Raw genomic sequence first — 14,819 nt, 5'->3', positions numbered from 1 at the left:
GAAACGTCTTCTAAGACAAACCAAACAGTCCAGTTGCGATCGGTTGAATGCCCTGAGATTACAGGTCAAGTAGTTTATGTGGGTCATACATATGAGATGGCGATACAGGTGATATAGTAGGTAATGCAAGTGGTACAGGAAATGTAGCTGATGTAAGTGATGCATCCTATGTGATATACTGTAGGTGGTACAGGTAATAAAGTGATACAGGCAATATACACGATACAGGCGGGGTTTGCGGCTTACGTGAGTGAGACAGTGAAGTGGAAGCGTTGGCGAAGGCCCTTGAAGGTAAGGAAAGAGTGCGGGGGAAAGTTTCGCGTGGTCATCTCGCAGTACGGCCGCTCGTAGCCGCCCGACGGACACTCACACTTGAAGCCGCCGACCAGGAGGTTCACGCACATGCCGCCGTTCTTGCAGACTCCTGGAGCGCAGCGGCCCGAGCGGGACGACAGCTCACAGCGCTCACCTAGGAGATACATGGCAAATTAATAATAACCAAAAATACATCGAGCCATCATTGTTAGATACACACATACACAGGTGCTATCATTTTAACTTTAGTTTGTTTTAGAGCTGCTGGAGCAGGGGTGTCAAAGTCGAGGCCCGCGGGCCGGATCCGGCCCTCGAATTAATTATCTATGGCCCCTGGGATGATATTTGATTAGTATTAGAACCAGCCCGCAGGCCACAGCCGCCTGCTGCTGTTTTGCACGCACCAATACTCCATCAGTGTTGGCGTTAGGAATTTTCAAAATGGGACCCCATCAAGTCATAAAAATGGGGTCCCACGGTCAATTTTTGGGGTCCCAACTTTTTTGTAAGCATTTTGAAAACAAATGATAAATGTATGCATTATCCTGTTGTATCTCACATTCTATATTGTGTTTTGGAAAAAGGTTGTCATAAAAGTTACTTAATTCATAAAAAAAATAATACAAAAGAAAACACATTTTTATCCATATGTCAATTTATTCAGTTATAAACATTCATTTACTTTCTTCTTTCCTTCATGGATTTAAACTTTATCGCTGACGGTATGTTTTTCTATATTTTTATTGTAATATTTTCAGAATGTGTTTGTTCTATTTTTGGCCAAAGTAAGACAAAGAAAACAATCTGAAGTTGTCTTTATTTTTTTGTTTTAATGCCATGATTTTAATAGTCCGGCCCGCGTGTGCACATATCTTCCTCCATGCATGAGTGCTGTCAGCACCGGAAAGCTGCGGTTAAAATAGAGATCATACTGTGATATTACTAATCAGAACGTGAGCACCAAAAAGGAAAAGATACTTGAGCTAAAATAAATGTGTGATTATTTCATCACTAACCAGATGGAAGGCACAGGACACAACATTAGGTACATGTATGACATCAAACACAAAGACTTTCCTTTGGGACGCCTCCACCATGTGTGCTGCTAAGCGGCTGTTACCAGTGTGGCAGCAGTGTGTGCGTGTGTGTGTGTGTGTGCACGTTTCCTGATCAATATTTCAAACAAGTCAATATAAGCAGCGCCGACTTACGTGCGGATGTTTGCCGCCAGGCGTGACTCATTAATGCAGCAAATTGTGCAGAAGAGGCGCCAAGCTCTTGAATGTTTGCCCGATGCGCGCATACGTGATCAATGCCAATGCAATGTGAGAAAACATTAAATTATGGATTTAAAAATAAGTCAGTCAAATGGCATTTTGTTTCCCCCCCCAAGCTGATGCAAGGATATCGCAGAAGAGTAAACAACCTAATGAAACATTAAGTCAGTATTTATGAATAATAAATTCAAGTCTCACATTGCGGCAGGAAGTGAAGTCGCTGTGTTGGATAAACCAACCAAACGCTCTACTGGCAGAGGACACGTCCTCAGGGATCTGTGACGGGATTGGGCCTCGTTGCGCTGCTAGGTAACTGAGGAGCTGATCCCTTGGGACTCACAGGAACTTTAATTACAGGAGTTCAAACACAGGTGGCGATCATGAAAAGATGTGAGAGGCGAAATAAAGGAATTGTCCTTCATTTGTAACGAAACCAAAAGATTAGAAACAGCTCAGTGCAGTTCTACATCCTTGTTGATAACCATCTTACACCCTGCATTCTATTATATTCTCCCATTTTTCTTTTACTATTACTTAACCCTTGTGTTGTCCTCATTTCCTGTATACACCCGTGTCCTCTGGGTCAAAATTACTCGTCTTCACTAAACCCCTAATATAAGCAGCTTAATTGAATTTAAACACCAAATTTCATCTTGCTTGAAGAAACAACTTGTCATTCACCACAAAGTGTGTGAATAACTGGGTTTTCCCTCTTCCCTTCATTTCTATAGCTTAAGAAAAGCAAAAAAATGTGCATTTTGAATGCATTTGTATTCATTCAACTGCTGCTGAGGCTTCTGTGCAGGGGACATGCTTCCTTCTTTCAATGAGTGGAATTACAAGTGCCTTTCCCAGCTTCTCCAGGAACACCCTCCTCTTGTTCTGCTTACGAGACATCCAGGTCGGGTTGATCTCTCTCTAAATCCCAAAGGCATTGTAGGAGGAAACATCAATGATGTTGTGGAAGCTGACCAGGGGCCAGCGGGCAGTCATCCTTCTGCAGCTGTATGTTCCAATCACCTTATCTAGGTTGTCCACACCTCCTTTGTTGCGGTTGTAGTCTAGGATGATGACTGGCTTCCTGTCCTCACGATCGCTAACGTCACCATCTGTGTGCAGTGTGCTCAGAAGAACTACATTGTCCCAGACCTCTCTTATGGCTGCAAGTTTGTCTGTCACACGTCTTGCTGGTCTTGACTCACGGTCATCAAATCGTATCAGTCTTGAGTAGGTGTGAAAGAGTTTGAGTGGCATTGTGGCTCGGAAAATTGGCCTTCCACTCTCTGCATCCCATAGACTAGTTGCAGCCTCACCTCGGACCTGTATACACCGGCTAAGATTAGCAGCCCTAAGTAGGCCTGCAGGTCAGTCTCATCCATCTTTTTCCAGCTGTCTCCATATTTGCGAAAACCCACCAAATTTGTCATCTCCAGGATTATTTTTTCAATTGCTGGTGTGATAAACAGGTAGAATGTAGAGACAATGTCATGGGCATGAGAAACGGCATGTCTTGTAGGTCCTTGGGTCATCTTTATGATGTTTTGTTCTGCATGCCTGCCTTGATGGTCATATGCTGCTGAGGACCATGTTATTTTGCCATTTTTGGAAAGGAAAGTCTCTCTTTCAGCTTCAGGGTTTTCTTCTTCTGAAGAGATTCATCATGCTCTGGATTTTATTCCTCCCCATCTTCTTCTTCTGATACATCCTCCACTTCCTCTTCTGAATCAGAGTTGTCTTGCTGGACATCTGAAAAAATCAGCTCCAGAGCCTCTTCAGCGGTATAACGCACACTCATGGCTTCAGCACAGACAGAGTTCGGGGCCCTGTGATCTGCAGCACCTTTATAATCTCTGGAAATCCACATAAAAAGAGCTCTGCTACTGATGGACTATAACAACTAAAACATTGTAACATTCTGTGATGTATAAATAACTCTGTGACTTTGATTTCAACACTTTGTGACTCACGGGTCATTTTGACCCGAAGACCACCTTTGTAAATTTTTTGTACAGCTTACATGGAAATGTGAATAAAAGCAACATTTCACTTTTTCTACTGTTGGTGCCAATCTAGGAAAAGTCATAAAATTTCAAGTTAAAAAAATATCGTTTAGGGGATTATTTTTGGGGTTTTCAACACAGTGGTGGGTCAAAATGACCCAAGGACAACAGGAGGGTTAAGATTAGTCAGTGTGCAGCTTGTATGGTGTATTTGTTTCAGACAAGTTTTGTTTTTTTCAGTTCAACATGCCTAAAAAGTCCACTGCTGACCACTCATTCACAACATAACTGACAATATTTCATTTACTTACATTTTGTCATTAAAATGTTGTTCACTTCCTGTGTGAAAAGAAAGGAAGGTGTTGAAAAACACTAAATATCAATAAGCAAATAGGAGTTGGTATTGTAGTATTGTATAGTATGTATAAGTAAGTAAGTAAGTAAGTACATTTTATTTATAAAGCGCTTTTCACAGATAAAATCACTAAGTGCTGTACAAATCATAGGTAAAGTAAAAGAACAATTCAATTTAAAACAACAGGAGCAACATCATAAAAAGGATATAAAGTGGATTAAAAATTATAGTTAAAAGGTGCATTAACTAAAAGCTTTATTAAAGGCCTACTGAAACCCACTACTACCGACCACGCAGTCTGATAGTGTATATATTAATGATGAAATCTTAACATTGCAACACATGCCAATACGGCCGGGTTAACTTATAAAGTGCAATTTTAAATTTCCCGCTAAACTTCCGGTTGAAAACGTCTCTGTATGATGACGTATGCGCGTGACGTAACCAGTGAAACGCAAGTATCGGTACCCCATTGAATACAATACAAAATAGCTCTGTTTTCATCTCATAATTCCACAGTATTCTGGACATCTGTGTTGGTGAATCTTTTGCAATTTGTTTAATGAACAATGAAGACTGCAAAGAAGAAAGTTGAAGGTGGGATCGGTGTATTAGCGGCGGTCTACAGCAACACAACCAGGAAGACTTTGACTCGGATAGCAGACGCGCTAGCCGACGCAAGCCGCCGACCGCACGGATGATCGTGGTGAAGTCCTTCGTCTATCCGTCGATCGCTGGAACGCAGGTGAGCACGGGTGTTGATGAGCAGATGAGGGCTGGCTGGCGTAGGTGGAGCGCTAATGTTTTTATCATAGCTTTGTGAGGTCCCGTTGCTAAGTTAGCTTCAATGGCGTCGTTAGCAACAGCATTTTTAAGCTTCGCCAAGCTGGCAAGCATTAACCGTGTATTTACATGTTCATGGTTTAATAGTATTGTTGATTTCCTGTCTATCCTTCCAGTCAGGGGTTTATGTATTTTGTTTCTATCTGCATTTGAGGCTGATGCTATCACGTTAGCTCCGTAGCTAAGTTAGCTTCAATGGCGTCGTTAGCAACAGCATTTTTAAACCTTGCCAAGCTGGAAATTATTAACCGTGTATTTACATGTCCACGGTTTAATAGTATTGTTGATCTTCTGTCTATCCTTCCAGTCAGTGGTTTATTTATTTTGTTTCTATCTGCATTTGAGCCTGATGCTATCACGTTAGCTCAGTAGCTAAAGAGCTTCGTCGATGTATTGTCGTGGAGATAAAAGTCACTGTGAATGTCCATTTCGCGTTCTCGACTCTCATTTTCAAGAGGATATAGTATCCAAGGTGGTTTAAAATACAAATCCGTGATCCACAATAGAAAAAGGAGAGAGTGTGGAATCCAATGAGCCAGCTTGTACCTAAGTTACGGTCAGAGCGAAAAAAGATATGTCTTGCACTGCATTCTAGTCCTTCACTCTAACGTTCCTCATCCACAAATCTTTCATCCTCGCTCAAATTAATGGGGTAATCGTCCCTTTCTCGGTCCGAATCTCTCTCGCTGCTGGTGTAAACAATAGGAAAATATGAGCAGTCCTTCCTCCGGTGTCGTCACGCTACTTCCGGTAGAGGCAAGGCTTTGTTTTATCAGAGACCAAAAGTTGCAAACTTTATCGTCGTTGTTCTATACTAAATCCTTTCAGCAAAAATATGGCAATATCGCGAAATGATCAAGTATGACACATAGAATGGATCTGCTATCCCCGTTTGAATAAAAAAAAATCATTTCAGTAGGCCTTTAAAAAGAGAAGTTTTCAAATGTTTCTTAAAACAAACTGATAACAGTAGACCTGGTTTTTCGCGTTTATTTAATTCCAGTGTTAATTTCAACGAAGTAGGAATTATTAATCATAAATCAAATATTTTCATAGTCAGAGCATTAAAAACCTTTTTACGACCATTTAAATACCGTTTTTTACCATTATGAGAGCCCTCGAATAACACCCACAGAGTCACCTTTTACTCAATATAGTAGACATAATCATAGAAAACTAGAAAAGCATACAGATATTAATCCAGGCCCTATCTTCCTGACCCGGATCACCCCCAAAATTTCCTAAATTTTTTTATCAAAATCCGCTTATTACTTTTTGAGCTATGTTGCCAACTAACAAATAGACAGACAAACAAAAGCCTATTTAATGCATGCCCTATTTAATTTTTTTTTGTTTGTGTATTGCTTCCCAATAGGCCGCAAAAGTCTTCAATTTTGTATCGATCTCAGCAGCTGCACACGCTTGTTCTATAGCAGAATGAAATAAACGGCATGAACCCGTCAGTCATTTACTCTCTTTGTCTCTGTGGGCAGAGGCAGGAAAGCTAGCATACATACACAGACAAGTTTAGCCTTGTACCGTAACTGTAAGGTAACATAGTAGAAACGACCCAGATCACACCCAAAATGTAATAATTTGTTCCTTATCCCATTTTGGACAATTCCTGAAAGTTTCTCCAAACTACGGCCTCAACTAGCCCAACGATTACACCATGTAACAAGGTCATAAGACATACACACACACACGCACACACACACACACACACACACACACACACACACACACACACACACACACACACACACACACACACACACACACACACACACACACACACACACACACACACACACACACACACACACACATTTCTTAAATAAAACCACTAACCTGTGAAAATATTGCAACTTGTTCAATGCTGATGATCTGTTGTGCAACACAGTACAGTACCTTAAATTTGTTATTTTAGGTTCAGTGTAACGACTTGGGCGCATCGTGGTGCAAGGTTGTTCTCCCAGGGATGCAGACGGCTTCGGACACAGCGTGCAGGTAGGAAAATGATTTATTTAAGCACAAATCATAGCAGGGAAAAACAAAGACGTGCTCATAGCACGGAAAACAAAAACAAAGGGACTAGCGTGGGAGCTAGTAAGCAAAAATGGCATAGCGTGAAAGCTAGCGGGAATCGAAGTAGTCGTACCTGTTGCATATAAGCAAATTAGCAAGCCAGGCCGAGTGAGGCCAGGGCAAAGACTAAATAGCCCTCTGATTAGCGCTCGGGCAACAGGTGCGCGTCCCGAACAACAAAAAACAACTAGAACCCAAAAAACAAGAAACAGTTCACGAGTCAAGGGCGGGCGGAGGGATGACTTGGTGGTGGGTCGCCAGGCCACGTGTCCCCGAATCCACCGGGGAAGGGTCAGGTGGCGGCGGCGAATGGAACGCCGCTGCCGCTGCCGAGGCAGGCGACCACGGAAAGGCCACATTCGTGGCCGCCGAGAAGGTGGGCGTGAGTGGCGCCAGAAGTTCATCAACCGGAGAGTTCTCCGACAACGTATTGGATGTCGCTGCAGTTTGCGCCAACGTCTTGGATGTCGCTGCAGTTTGCGCCACTGACGTCCATTCACTGACCTCGAGAGCTGCATATGGAGCCGGACCACTCGAGGTCGCTGAGACGACGATGAGGAAGGTGGCGGTGCCCTGGGAAGGCCCACCGAAGATGAGGAGAGAGCAGACGTCGCCGTGGAAGCAGGAGGAGTCGACGTCGCCGTGGAGGCAGGAGGAGTCGACGTCACCGTGGAGGCAGGAGGAGTCGACGTCGTCGTGGAGGCAGGAGGAGTCGCCGTGGAGGCAGGAGGAGTCGAAGTCGCTGTCGTGGCAGCCGGAGTCGCTGTCGTGGCAGCAGGAGTCGCTGTCGTGGCAGCCGGAGTCGCTGTCGTGGCAGCCGGAGTCGCTGTCGTGGCAGCCGGAGTCGCTGTCGTGGCAGCAGGAGTCGCTGTCGTGGCAGCAGGAGTCGCTGTCGTGGCAGCCGGTGCTGGTGCGTGAACCAGACTTGGTGCAGGTGCTGGTGCGAGAACCAGTCGTGGTGCAGGTGCTGGTGCGAGAACCAGCCGTGGTGCAGGTGCTGGTGCGAGAACCAGCCGTAGTGCAGGTGCTGGTGTGTGAACCAGCCGAGGTGCAGGTACTGGTGTGTGAACCAGCCGAGGTGCAGGCACTGGTGTGTGAACCAGCCGAGGTGCAGGTACAGGAACCTGTGGTGGAGCTGGTGCTAGCCATAGACTCGGCGCTAGCCTAGGTGCAGGTGGCCTAGCTGGTGGTTGCGGCTTAGCAGGCTGAAAAACTGGTGGTGGCGGCCGGGCAGGTGGTTGCTGTTTAGCACGCAGAAAAACTGGTGGCGGTGGCCGGGCAGGAGGTTGCGGCTTAGCACGCCGAAGGACTGGTGGCGGTGGCCGTGCAGGAGGTTGCGGCTTAGCACGCCGAAAAACTGCTGGCGGTGGCCGGGCAGGAGGTTACGGCTTGGCTGAGCGTACTTGTACCACCCCACTAGCACCGCTCCCAGCACTAGCCCCCCCCCTCAAGAAGCGGATACCAGACGCGCTCCTTGCGGTATGGAACCGTCTTCAAGGGTGGGTGGAGGGAGGTCAGGAGGGGGGTATACTCCTTCCCTTTAAAATGTCCAAAATGTCTATTCTCACCCCCCACTTGAGATTGGGCAGGAGCACAGGGGGAAAAAGTCTGTGTAGTGGGTGGAGCAATAGTCACTGGGGTGGAGATTGAGTGCTGGAGGACATTGACAAACCTGGTGAGCGGGTTTGTAAAAAAATGTCCTGATAATGTTTTATTTTAGAATTAAAGTCTTTAGGAAGCGGCTGACAAAAAGGAGTAGAAGATGGAAAAAAATCATCTTGAATTATGACGTCATCAGAAGTGGACGGGGGCGCGTCTTCAGAGACGGAATGACGTCATTGTTGTCGCTGTCCAGGTGATTGACAGCCCAGTCGGAGAAATGTTTGGCGAAGTGGTCAATTGGGTTGCCAAACATCAGATGAGGGGAAGATTGGGCTGAACGTAGCTTGCTTCGGTCCGGGGGAGGAGCTTGCGGGAGCGGCGCGTCCTGGCGGCGAGGGAAAGACCTTCTGGCCGGCTTTCGTCTTTGCCGGCGCGCCCGGTACTGCGGTGTAGCGGCGATGTTTTCCGACCAGAGGGAGTCGATGGGGATAAGAGAGCCTCCAGCTCCCCACATGAGATTCGACCTCTCCTCCGTCAAATAGTGAAGCGTCTCGGCTTCCATCGCTCGCAACACCTCCCACGTACCTTCGTCCAGCTCCTCGGAGTCCGTTGCAGAAGAACTTCTTCTTGCTGGCTTGCTACTGTAACGACCTGGTGGCATCGTGGTGCACGATCGTTCTCCCAGGGATGCAGACGGCTTCGGACACAGCGTGCAGGTAGGAAAATTATTTATTTAAGCACAAATCATAGCAGGGAAAAACAAAGACGTGCTCATAGCATGGAAAACAAAAACAAAGGGACTAGCGTGGGAACTAGTAAGCAAAAATGGCATAGCGTGAAAGCTAGCGGGAATCGAAGTAGTCGTACCTGTTGCATATAAGCAAATTAGCAAGCCAGGCCGAGTGAGGCCAGGGCAAAGACTAAATAGCCCTCTGATTAGCGCTCGGGCAACAGGTGCGCGTCCCGAACACTAACCAGAGGCAGGTGAGCACAATCTGCCGTCATGGCAACAGAAACAAACACAAGGTGCTGAAAACACATGTGACACTAAAAAGTAAACAAACTATGATCCGAGCAGCGGATCCTAACATTCAGCAGCCATTTTTATGCATTAAATTCTTAATTTAGGCCTAAAATACATAAGAACTTGCTTAAACGTGAATATTATTGACTAATAATAGGCCGTAGTCAAAAACAAAACAGTGATGAACTATGATATACTTTTTTTAATATACAGTCCAGGCCAAAAGTTTGGACACACCTTCTCATTCAATGTGTTTTCTTAATTTTATGACTATTTACATTGTAGATTGTCACTGAAGGCATCACAACTATGAATGAACACATGTGGAGTTATGTACTTAACAAAAAAATGGGAAATAACTGAAAACATGTTTTATATTACAGTTTCTTCAAAATAGCCAACATTTGGTCTGATTACTGTTTTGCACACTCTTGGCATTTTCTCGATGAGCTTCAACCTGTTTTGGGTTGCCAATCAGGCTACTATTCATGCCTGTCCTGTCTTCCAGACAGGGTTGGATCCTTGTCTTCTGTACACGCTGTTCTTTGTACACTGTGAGTGGCTTTTTTTTCTAAAACTATTTATTTATTTGTGCACTTTGTAGCTTAACTAGAAATGTTGTGTTGGTGCACTTGCTGGCTGCTATTCTTTTACTTGCGTTCCGACTGCCATCTATGCATCTCTGGGGTCACGCCGCGAGCTATGCTCCCCCATTGTTACATTTATAGCTTTAGTATAGCCTGAGAATGAGTGAACACGCAAGTGAGTAACAAAATATTTACCAGTAGTCAAAAATGGCGGTGTTACTGGTGTTCTATTTGTTCATTCATGTTTCCTTCAATTAACCAAATTTCTCCAGCACTCCTCCTGATGGTGACACTACCACCATCACCATGCTTGACTAATTATTATATTACTTACTCGTCAGATATTTAAACGATAATTCTGCGTGTTAATTTTTATTTTCAGTGAATTTATACAGCTACACAAGCTGTACACTGACTAGTCTAAAGTACAAAACCCAAAACCAATGAAGTTGGCACGTTGTGTAAAACGTAAATAAAAACAAAATACAATGATTTTCAAATCCTTTTCAATTGAATGGACTGTAAAGACAAGATACGTAACGTTCAAACTGAAATATTTTGTTATTTTTTGCAAATATTAGCTCATTTGGAATTTGATGCCTGCAACATGTTTCAAAAAAGCTGGCACAAGTGGCAAAAAAGACTGAGAACGTTGAGGAATGCTCATCAAACACTTATTTGGAACATCCCACAGGTGAACAGGCTAATTGGGAACAGGTGGGTGCCATGATTGGGTATAAAAGCAGCTTCGAACAGTTTAAGAACAACATTTCTCAACCATCTATTGCAGGGAATTTAGGGATTTCACCATCTACGGTCCGTAACATCATCACAAGGTTCAGAGAATCTGGATAAATCACTGCATGTAAGCGGCAAGGCTTGAAAACCAACATTGAATGTCCGTGACCTTCGATCCCTTAGGCGGTACTGCATCAAAAACCGACATCAGTGTGTAAAGGATATCACCACATGGACTCAAGAACACTTCAGAAAACCACTGTCAGTAACTACAGTTGGTCTCTACATCTGTGAGTGCATTAAAACTCTACTATGCAAAGCGAAAGCCATTTATCAACAACACCCAGAAACGCCGCCGGCTTCGCTGGGCCTGAGCTGATCTAAGATGGACTGTTGCAAAGTGTAAAAGTGTTCTGTGGTCTGACGAGTCCAAGTTTCAAATTGTTTTTGGAAACTGTGGACATCGTGCCCTCTGGAACAAAGAGGAAAAGAACCATCTGGATTGTTATAGGCGCAACGTTGAAAAGCCAGCATCTGTGATGGTATGGGGGTGTATTAGTGCCCAAGACATGGGTAACTTACACATCTGTGAAGGCACCATTAATGCTGAAAGGTACATAGAGGTTTTGGAGCAACATATGTTGCCATCCAAGCAACATTATCATGGACGCCCCTGCTTATTTGAGCAAAACAATGCCAAGCCACGTGTTACAACAGCATGGCTTCATAGTAAAAGAGTGCGGGTACTAGACTGGCCTCCCTGTAGTCCAGACCTGTCTCCCATTGAAAATGTGTGGCGCATTATGAAGCCTAAAATACCACAACAGAAACCCCCGGACTGTTGAACAACTTAAGCTGTACATCAAGCAAGAATGGGAAATAATTCCACCTGAAAAGCTTCAAAAATTGGTCTCCCCAGTTCCCAAACGTTTACTGAGTGTTGTTAAAAGGAAAGGCCATGTAACACAGTGGTAAAAATGCCCCTGTGCCAACTTTTTTGCAACGTGTTGCTGCCATTAAATTCTAAGTTAATGATTATTTGAAAAAAAAACAAGTTTCTCAGTTTTAACATTAAATACCTTGTCTTTGCAGTCTATTCAACTGAATATAAGTTGAAAAGGATTTGCAAATCATTGTTTTCTGTTTTTATTTACGAATTACACAACGTGCCAACTTCACTGGTTTTGGGTTTTGTATATCCCAATGGATTTTGTGTGGTGGTGTATACAAATGTGAGAGATAAAGCAAGATTCTTCATGTTGTTTAGCCCATTTTTCACTCTCCTTCTGAATTGTGGAGACCGTGACAATTTCTTCTTCTGTCGTTTTTTTTCGGCCTGCTACCATCTGGCAACGCCTACACACAAACACAAAGACACACACCTTTACGCCATTAGTGTCGAAATCTTCCCGCGATTGTCTGTCCAACTTTAATTGCAGCACTTATCTGGCAGAAAGACACAAGGTGAGCGTTTTGATGGAACCGACACAAGCTGAAGTAATGAGAGAAATAAAGCTGCTCTGTGACAGGATGACAGCTCCAACACCCCACTAATCGGTGAAAATAGCCTCCAACTCTGCTGCTTTCAGTGGGAAAAAAAAATCGGCCCACACATTTCACTCGTTCACCCCCCCACTCCCGTCTGGTGTTGAAAGCACCCACAGCTCAGCTCCGACACCCACAACCGTGCGGGAGAAGATGTAAGTGCTACTCAACCCGGTGACAGGGCACCCACATATGGACGCCAGCAGCAGGTGAAACTAAACCTGGGAATGTTTGCAGAGGAATTTATTTGGTGTTTTATCCAGTAAAGAATGAACACGAAAAGCTGAAAAATTGAAGTTATGTCATGAAGTTTGAGTCTATACTGACAACCACTGTCCTCTGCCGTGGACTTTTAAGTCTTTTAGTTACACATTTCAATAAAAATAGCCTTGTTTTGCAAATGTGTCTACTGCAGAGGACGAATATATTGTTACAACCAGGCTAACTTGGGTGGAAATTGTTTAATAATTAATTTTTTAGTGCAACATTTTACATAATTAAAACATACATTTACATACACTATATTGCCAAAAGTATTTGGCCACCCATCCAAATGATCAATCAATCAATCAATCAATGTTTATTTATATAGCCCTAAATCACAAGTGTCTCAAAGGGCTGTACAAGCCACAACGACATCCTCGGTACAGAGCCCACATACGATCAGAATCAGAATCAGGATCAGAATCAGGTGTCCTAATCACTTGGCCCGGCCACAGGTGTATGAAATCAAGCACTTAGGCATGGAGACTGTTTCTACAAACATTTGTGAAAGAATGGGCCGCTCTCAGGAGCTCAGTGATTTCCAGCGTGGAACTGTCAAAGGATGCCACCTATGCAACAAATCCAGTCGTGAAATTTCCTCGCTCCTAAATATTCCAAAGTCAACTGTCGGCTTTATTATAAGAAAATTGAAGAGTTTGGGAACAACATCAACTCAGCCACGAAGTGGTAGGCCACGTCAACTGTCAGAGAGGGGTCAGCGGATGCTGAAGCGCATAGTGCAAAGAGGTCGCCGACTTTCTGCAAAGTCATTTGTTACAGAGCTCCAAACTTCATGTGACCTTCCAATTAGCCCACGTACAGTACGCAGAGAGCTTCATGGAATGGGTTTCCATGGCCGAGCAGCTGTATCTAAGCCATACATCACCAAGTCCAATGCAAAGCGTGTAAAGCATGTCCCCACTGGACTCTAGAGCAGTGGAGATGCATTCTCTGGAGTGATGAATCACGCTTTTCCATCTGGCAATTTGATGAACAAGTCTGGGTTTGGAAGTTGCCAGAAGAACGGTACATTTCCGACTGCATTGGGCCGAGTGTGAAATTTGGTGGAGTAGGAATTATGGTGTGGGGTTGTTTTTCAGGATTTGGGCTTGACCCCTTAGTTCCAGTGAAAGGAACTTTGAATGCTCCAGGATACCAAAAAATTTTGGACAATTCCATGCTCCCAACCTTATGGGAACAGTTTGGAGCGGGCCCCTTCCTCTTCCAACATAAAGAAACGCAACGCAAAGTGCTTCACAAAGTGACCCATATCCCCCATTATCACATACGTACGCATGGACACAGATACCAAACACAAACACACACGCACACACACACACACACACACACACACACACACACACACACACACACACACACACACACACACACACACACACACACACCCACACACACACACACACACACACACACACACACACACACACACACACACACACACACACACACACACACACACACACAACATACACACATATGCAACTATATGGACAAATGATTGCATGGCTGAGTACAGAGGAGACATGTCAGTAAACACTATCACAGGAGCCATCTGCACCAGGAGGTCATCAGACTAAGGCTGCAGCTAATGATTATTTTTCTATCGATTAATCTATAGATTATTTTTTCGATTAATCGGTTAATCTATAGATTATTTTTTCGATTAATCTATAGATTATTTTTCCTTTTACCGATTATTTTTTTATTCAAAATGAAGAGGAAAAAATAAATGAAGGCCCGTTTTTTCAAAAGGCATGGCTTTTATTTACAAAAAAAAAGAAGTATGGCCACTCAGTCAACATTGACAACAACATGACTAAATATTCTGTAACAATGTAAACATTTAAAACTTTTAACATTTAACAAAATTAAAAGTAGCTTATTTGCTTTTTAATGTGCAAATATACAAGTCAACATCCAGTGCAAATCTTAATATTCTGCAATAGTATAAGCATTTCAAAAGTAAAAGTATTGCTTATTTTGCTTTAAAATGTGCAAAAATAAAGATAAACATCCAATACAAAAAAGTGCAAAACAAAATATTCTGTAACAACAGTGTAAACATTTCAACAAAAGTGAAAGTATTGCTTATTTGCTAAAATGTGCAAAAATAAAGATAAACATCCAATACAAAAAAGTGCCAATCTAAATATTCTGGAG

The 14,819-nt window shown here is 43.6% G+C and overlaps 1 protein-coding gene across 3 annotated transcripts in view; it reads right to left on the bottom strand.

The window, feature by feature from the left end:
* celsr2 (cadherin, EGF LAG seven-pass G-type receptor 2) overlaps positions 1-14,819 on the bottom strand; it is a 230,372-nt gene that overhangs the window by 92,678 nt on the left and 122,875 nt on the right. For all 3 annotated transcript variants that reach the window (XM_062053464.1, XM_062053480.1, XM_062053471.1), the window contains exon 3: positions 247-469. In XM_062053464.1, the coding sequence (XP_061909448.1) occupies positions 247-469 (223 nt within the window). The remainder of the gene's footprint in view (positions 1-246; positions 470-14,819) is intronic.

The sequence above is a fragment of the Entelurus aequoreus genome, linkage group LG01 (assembly GCF_033978785.1).
Source record: "Entelurus aequoreus isolate RoL-2023_Sb linkage group LG01, RoL_Eaeq_v1.1, whole genome shotgun sequence".
In the NCBI taxonomy this organism is placed as follows: Eukaryota; Metazoa; Chordata; class Actinopteri; order Syngnathiformes; family Syngnathidae; genus Entelurus; species Entelurus aequoreus.
Note: the sequence above shows the minus strand (reverse complement) of the source record. Positions and strands in the feature narration are given on the sequence as shown.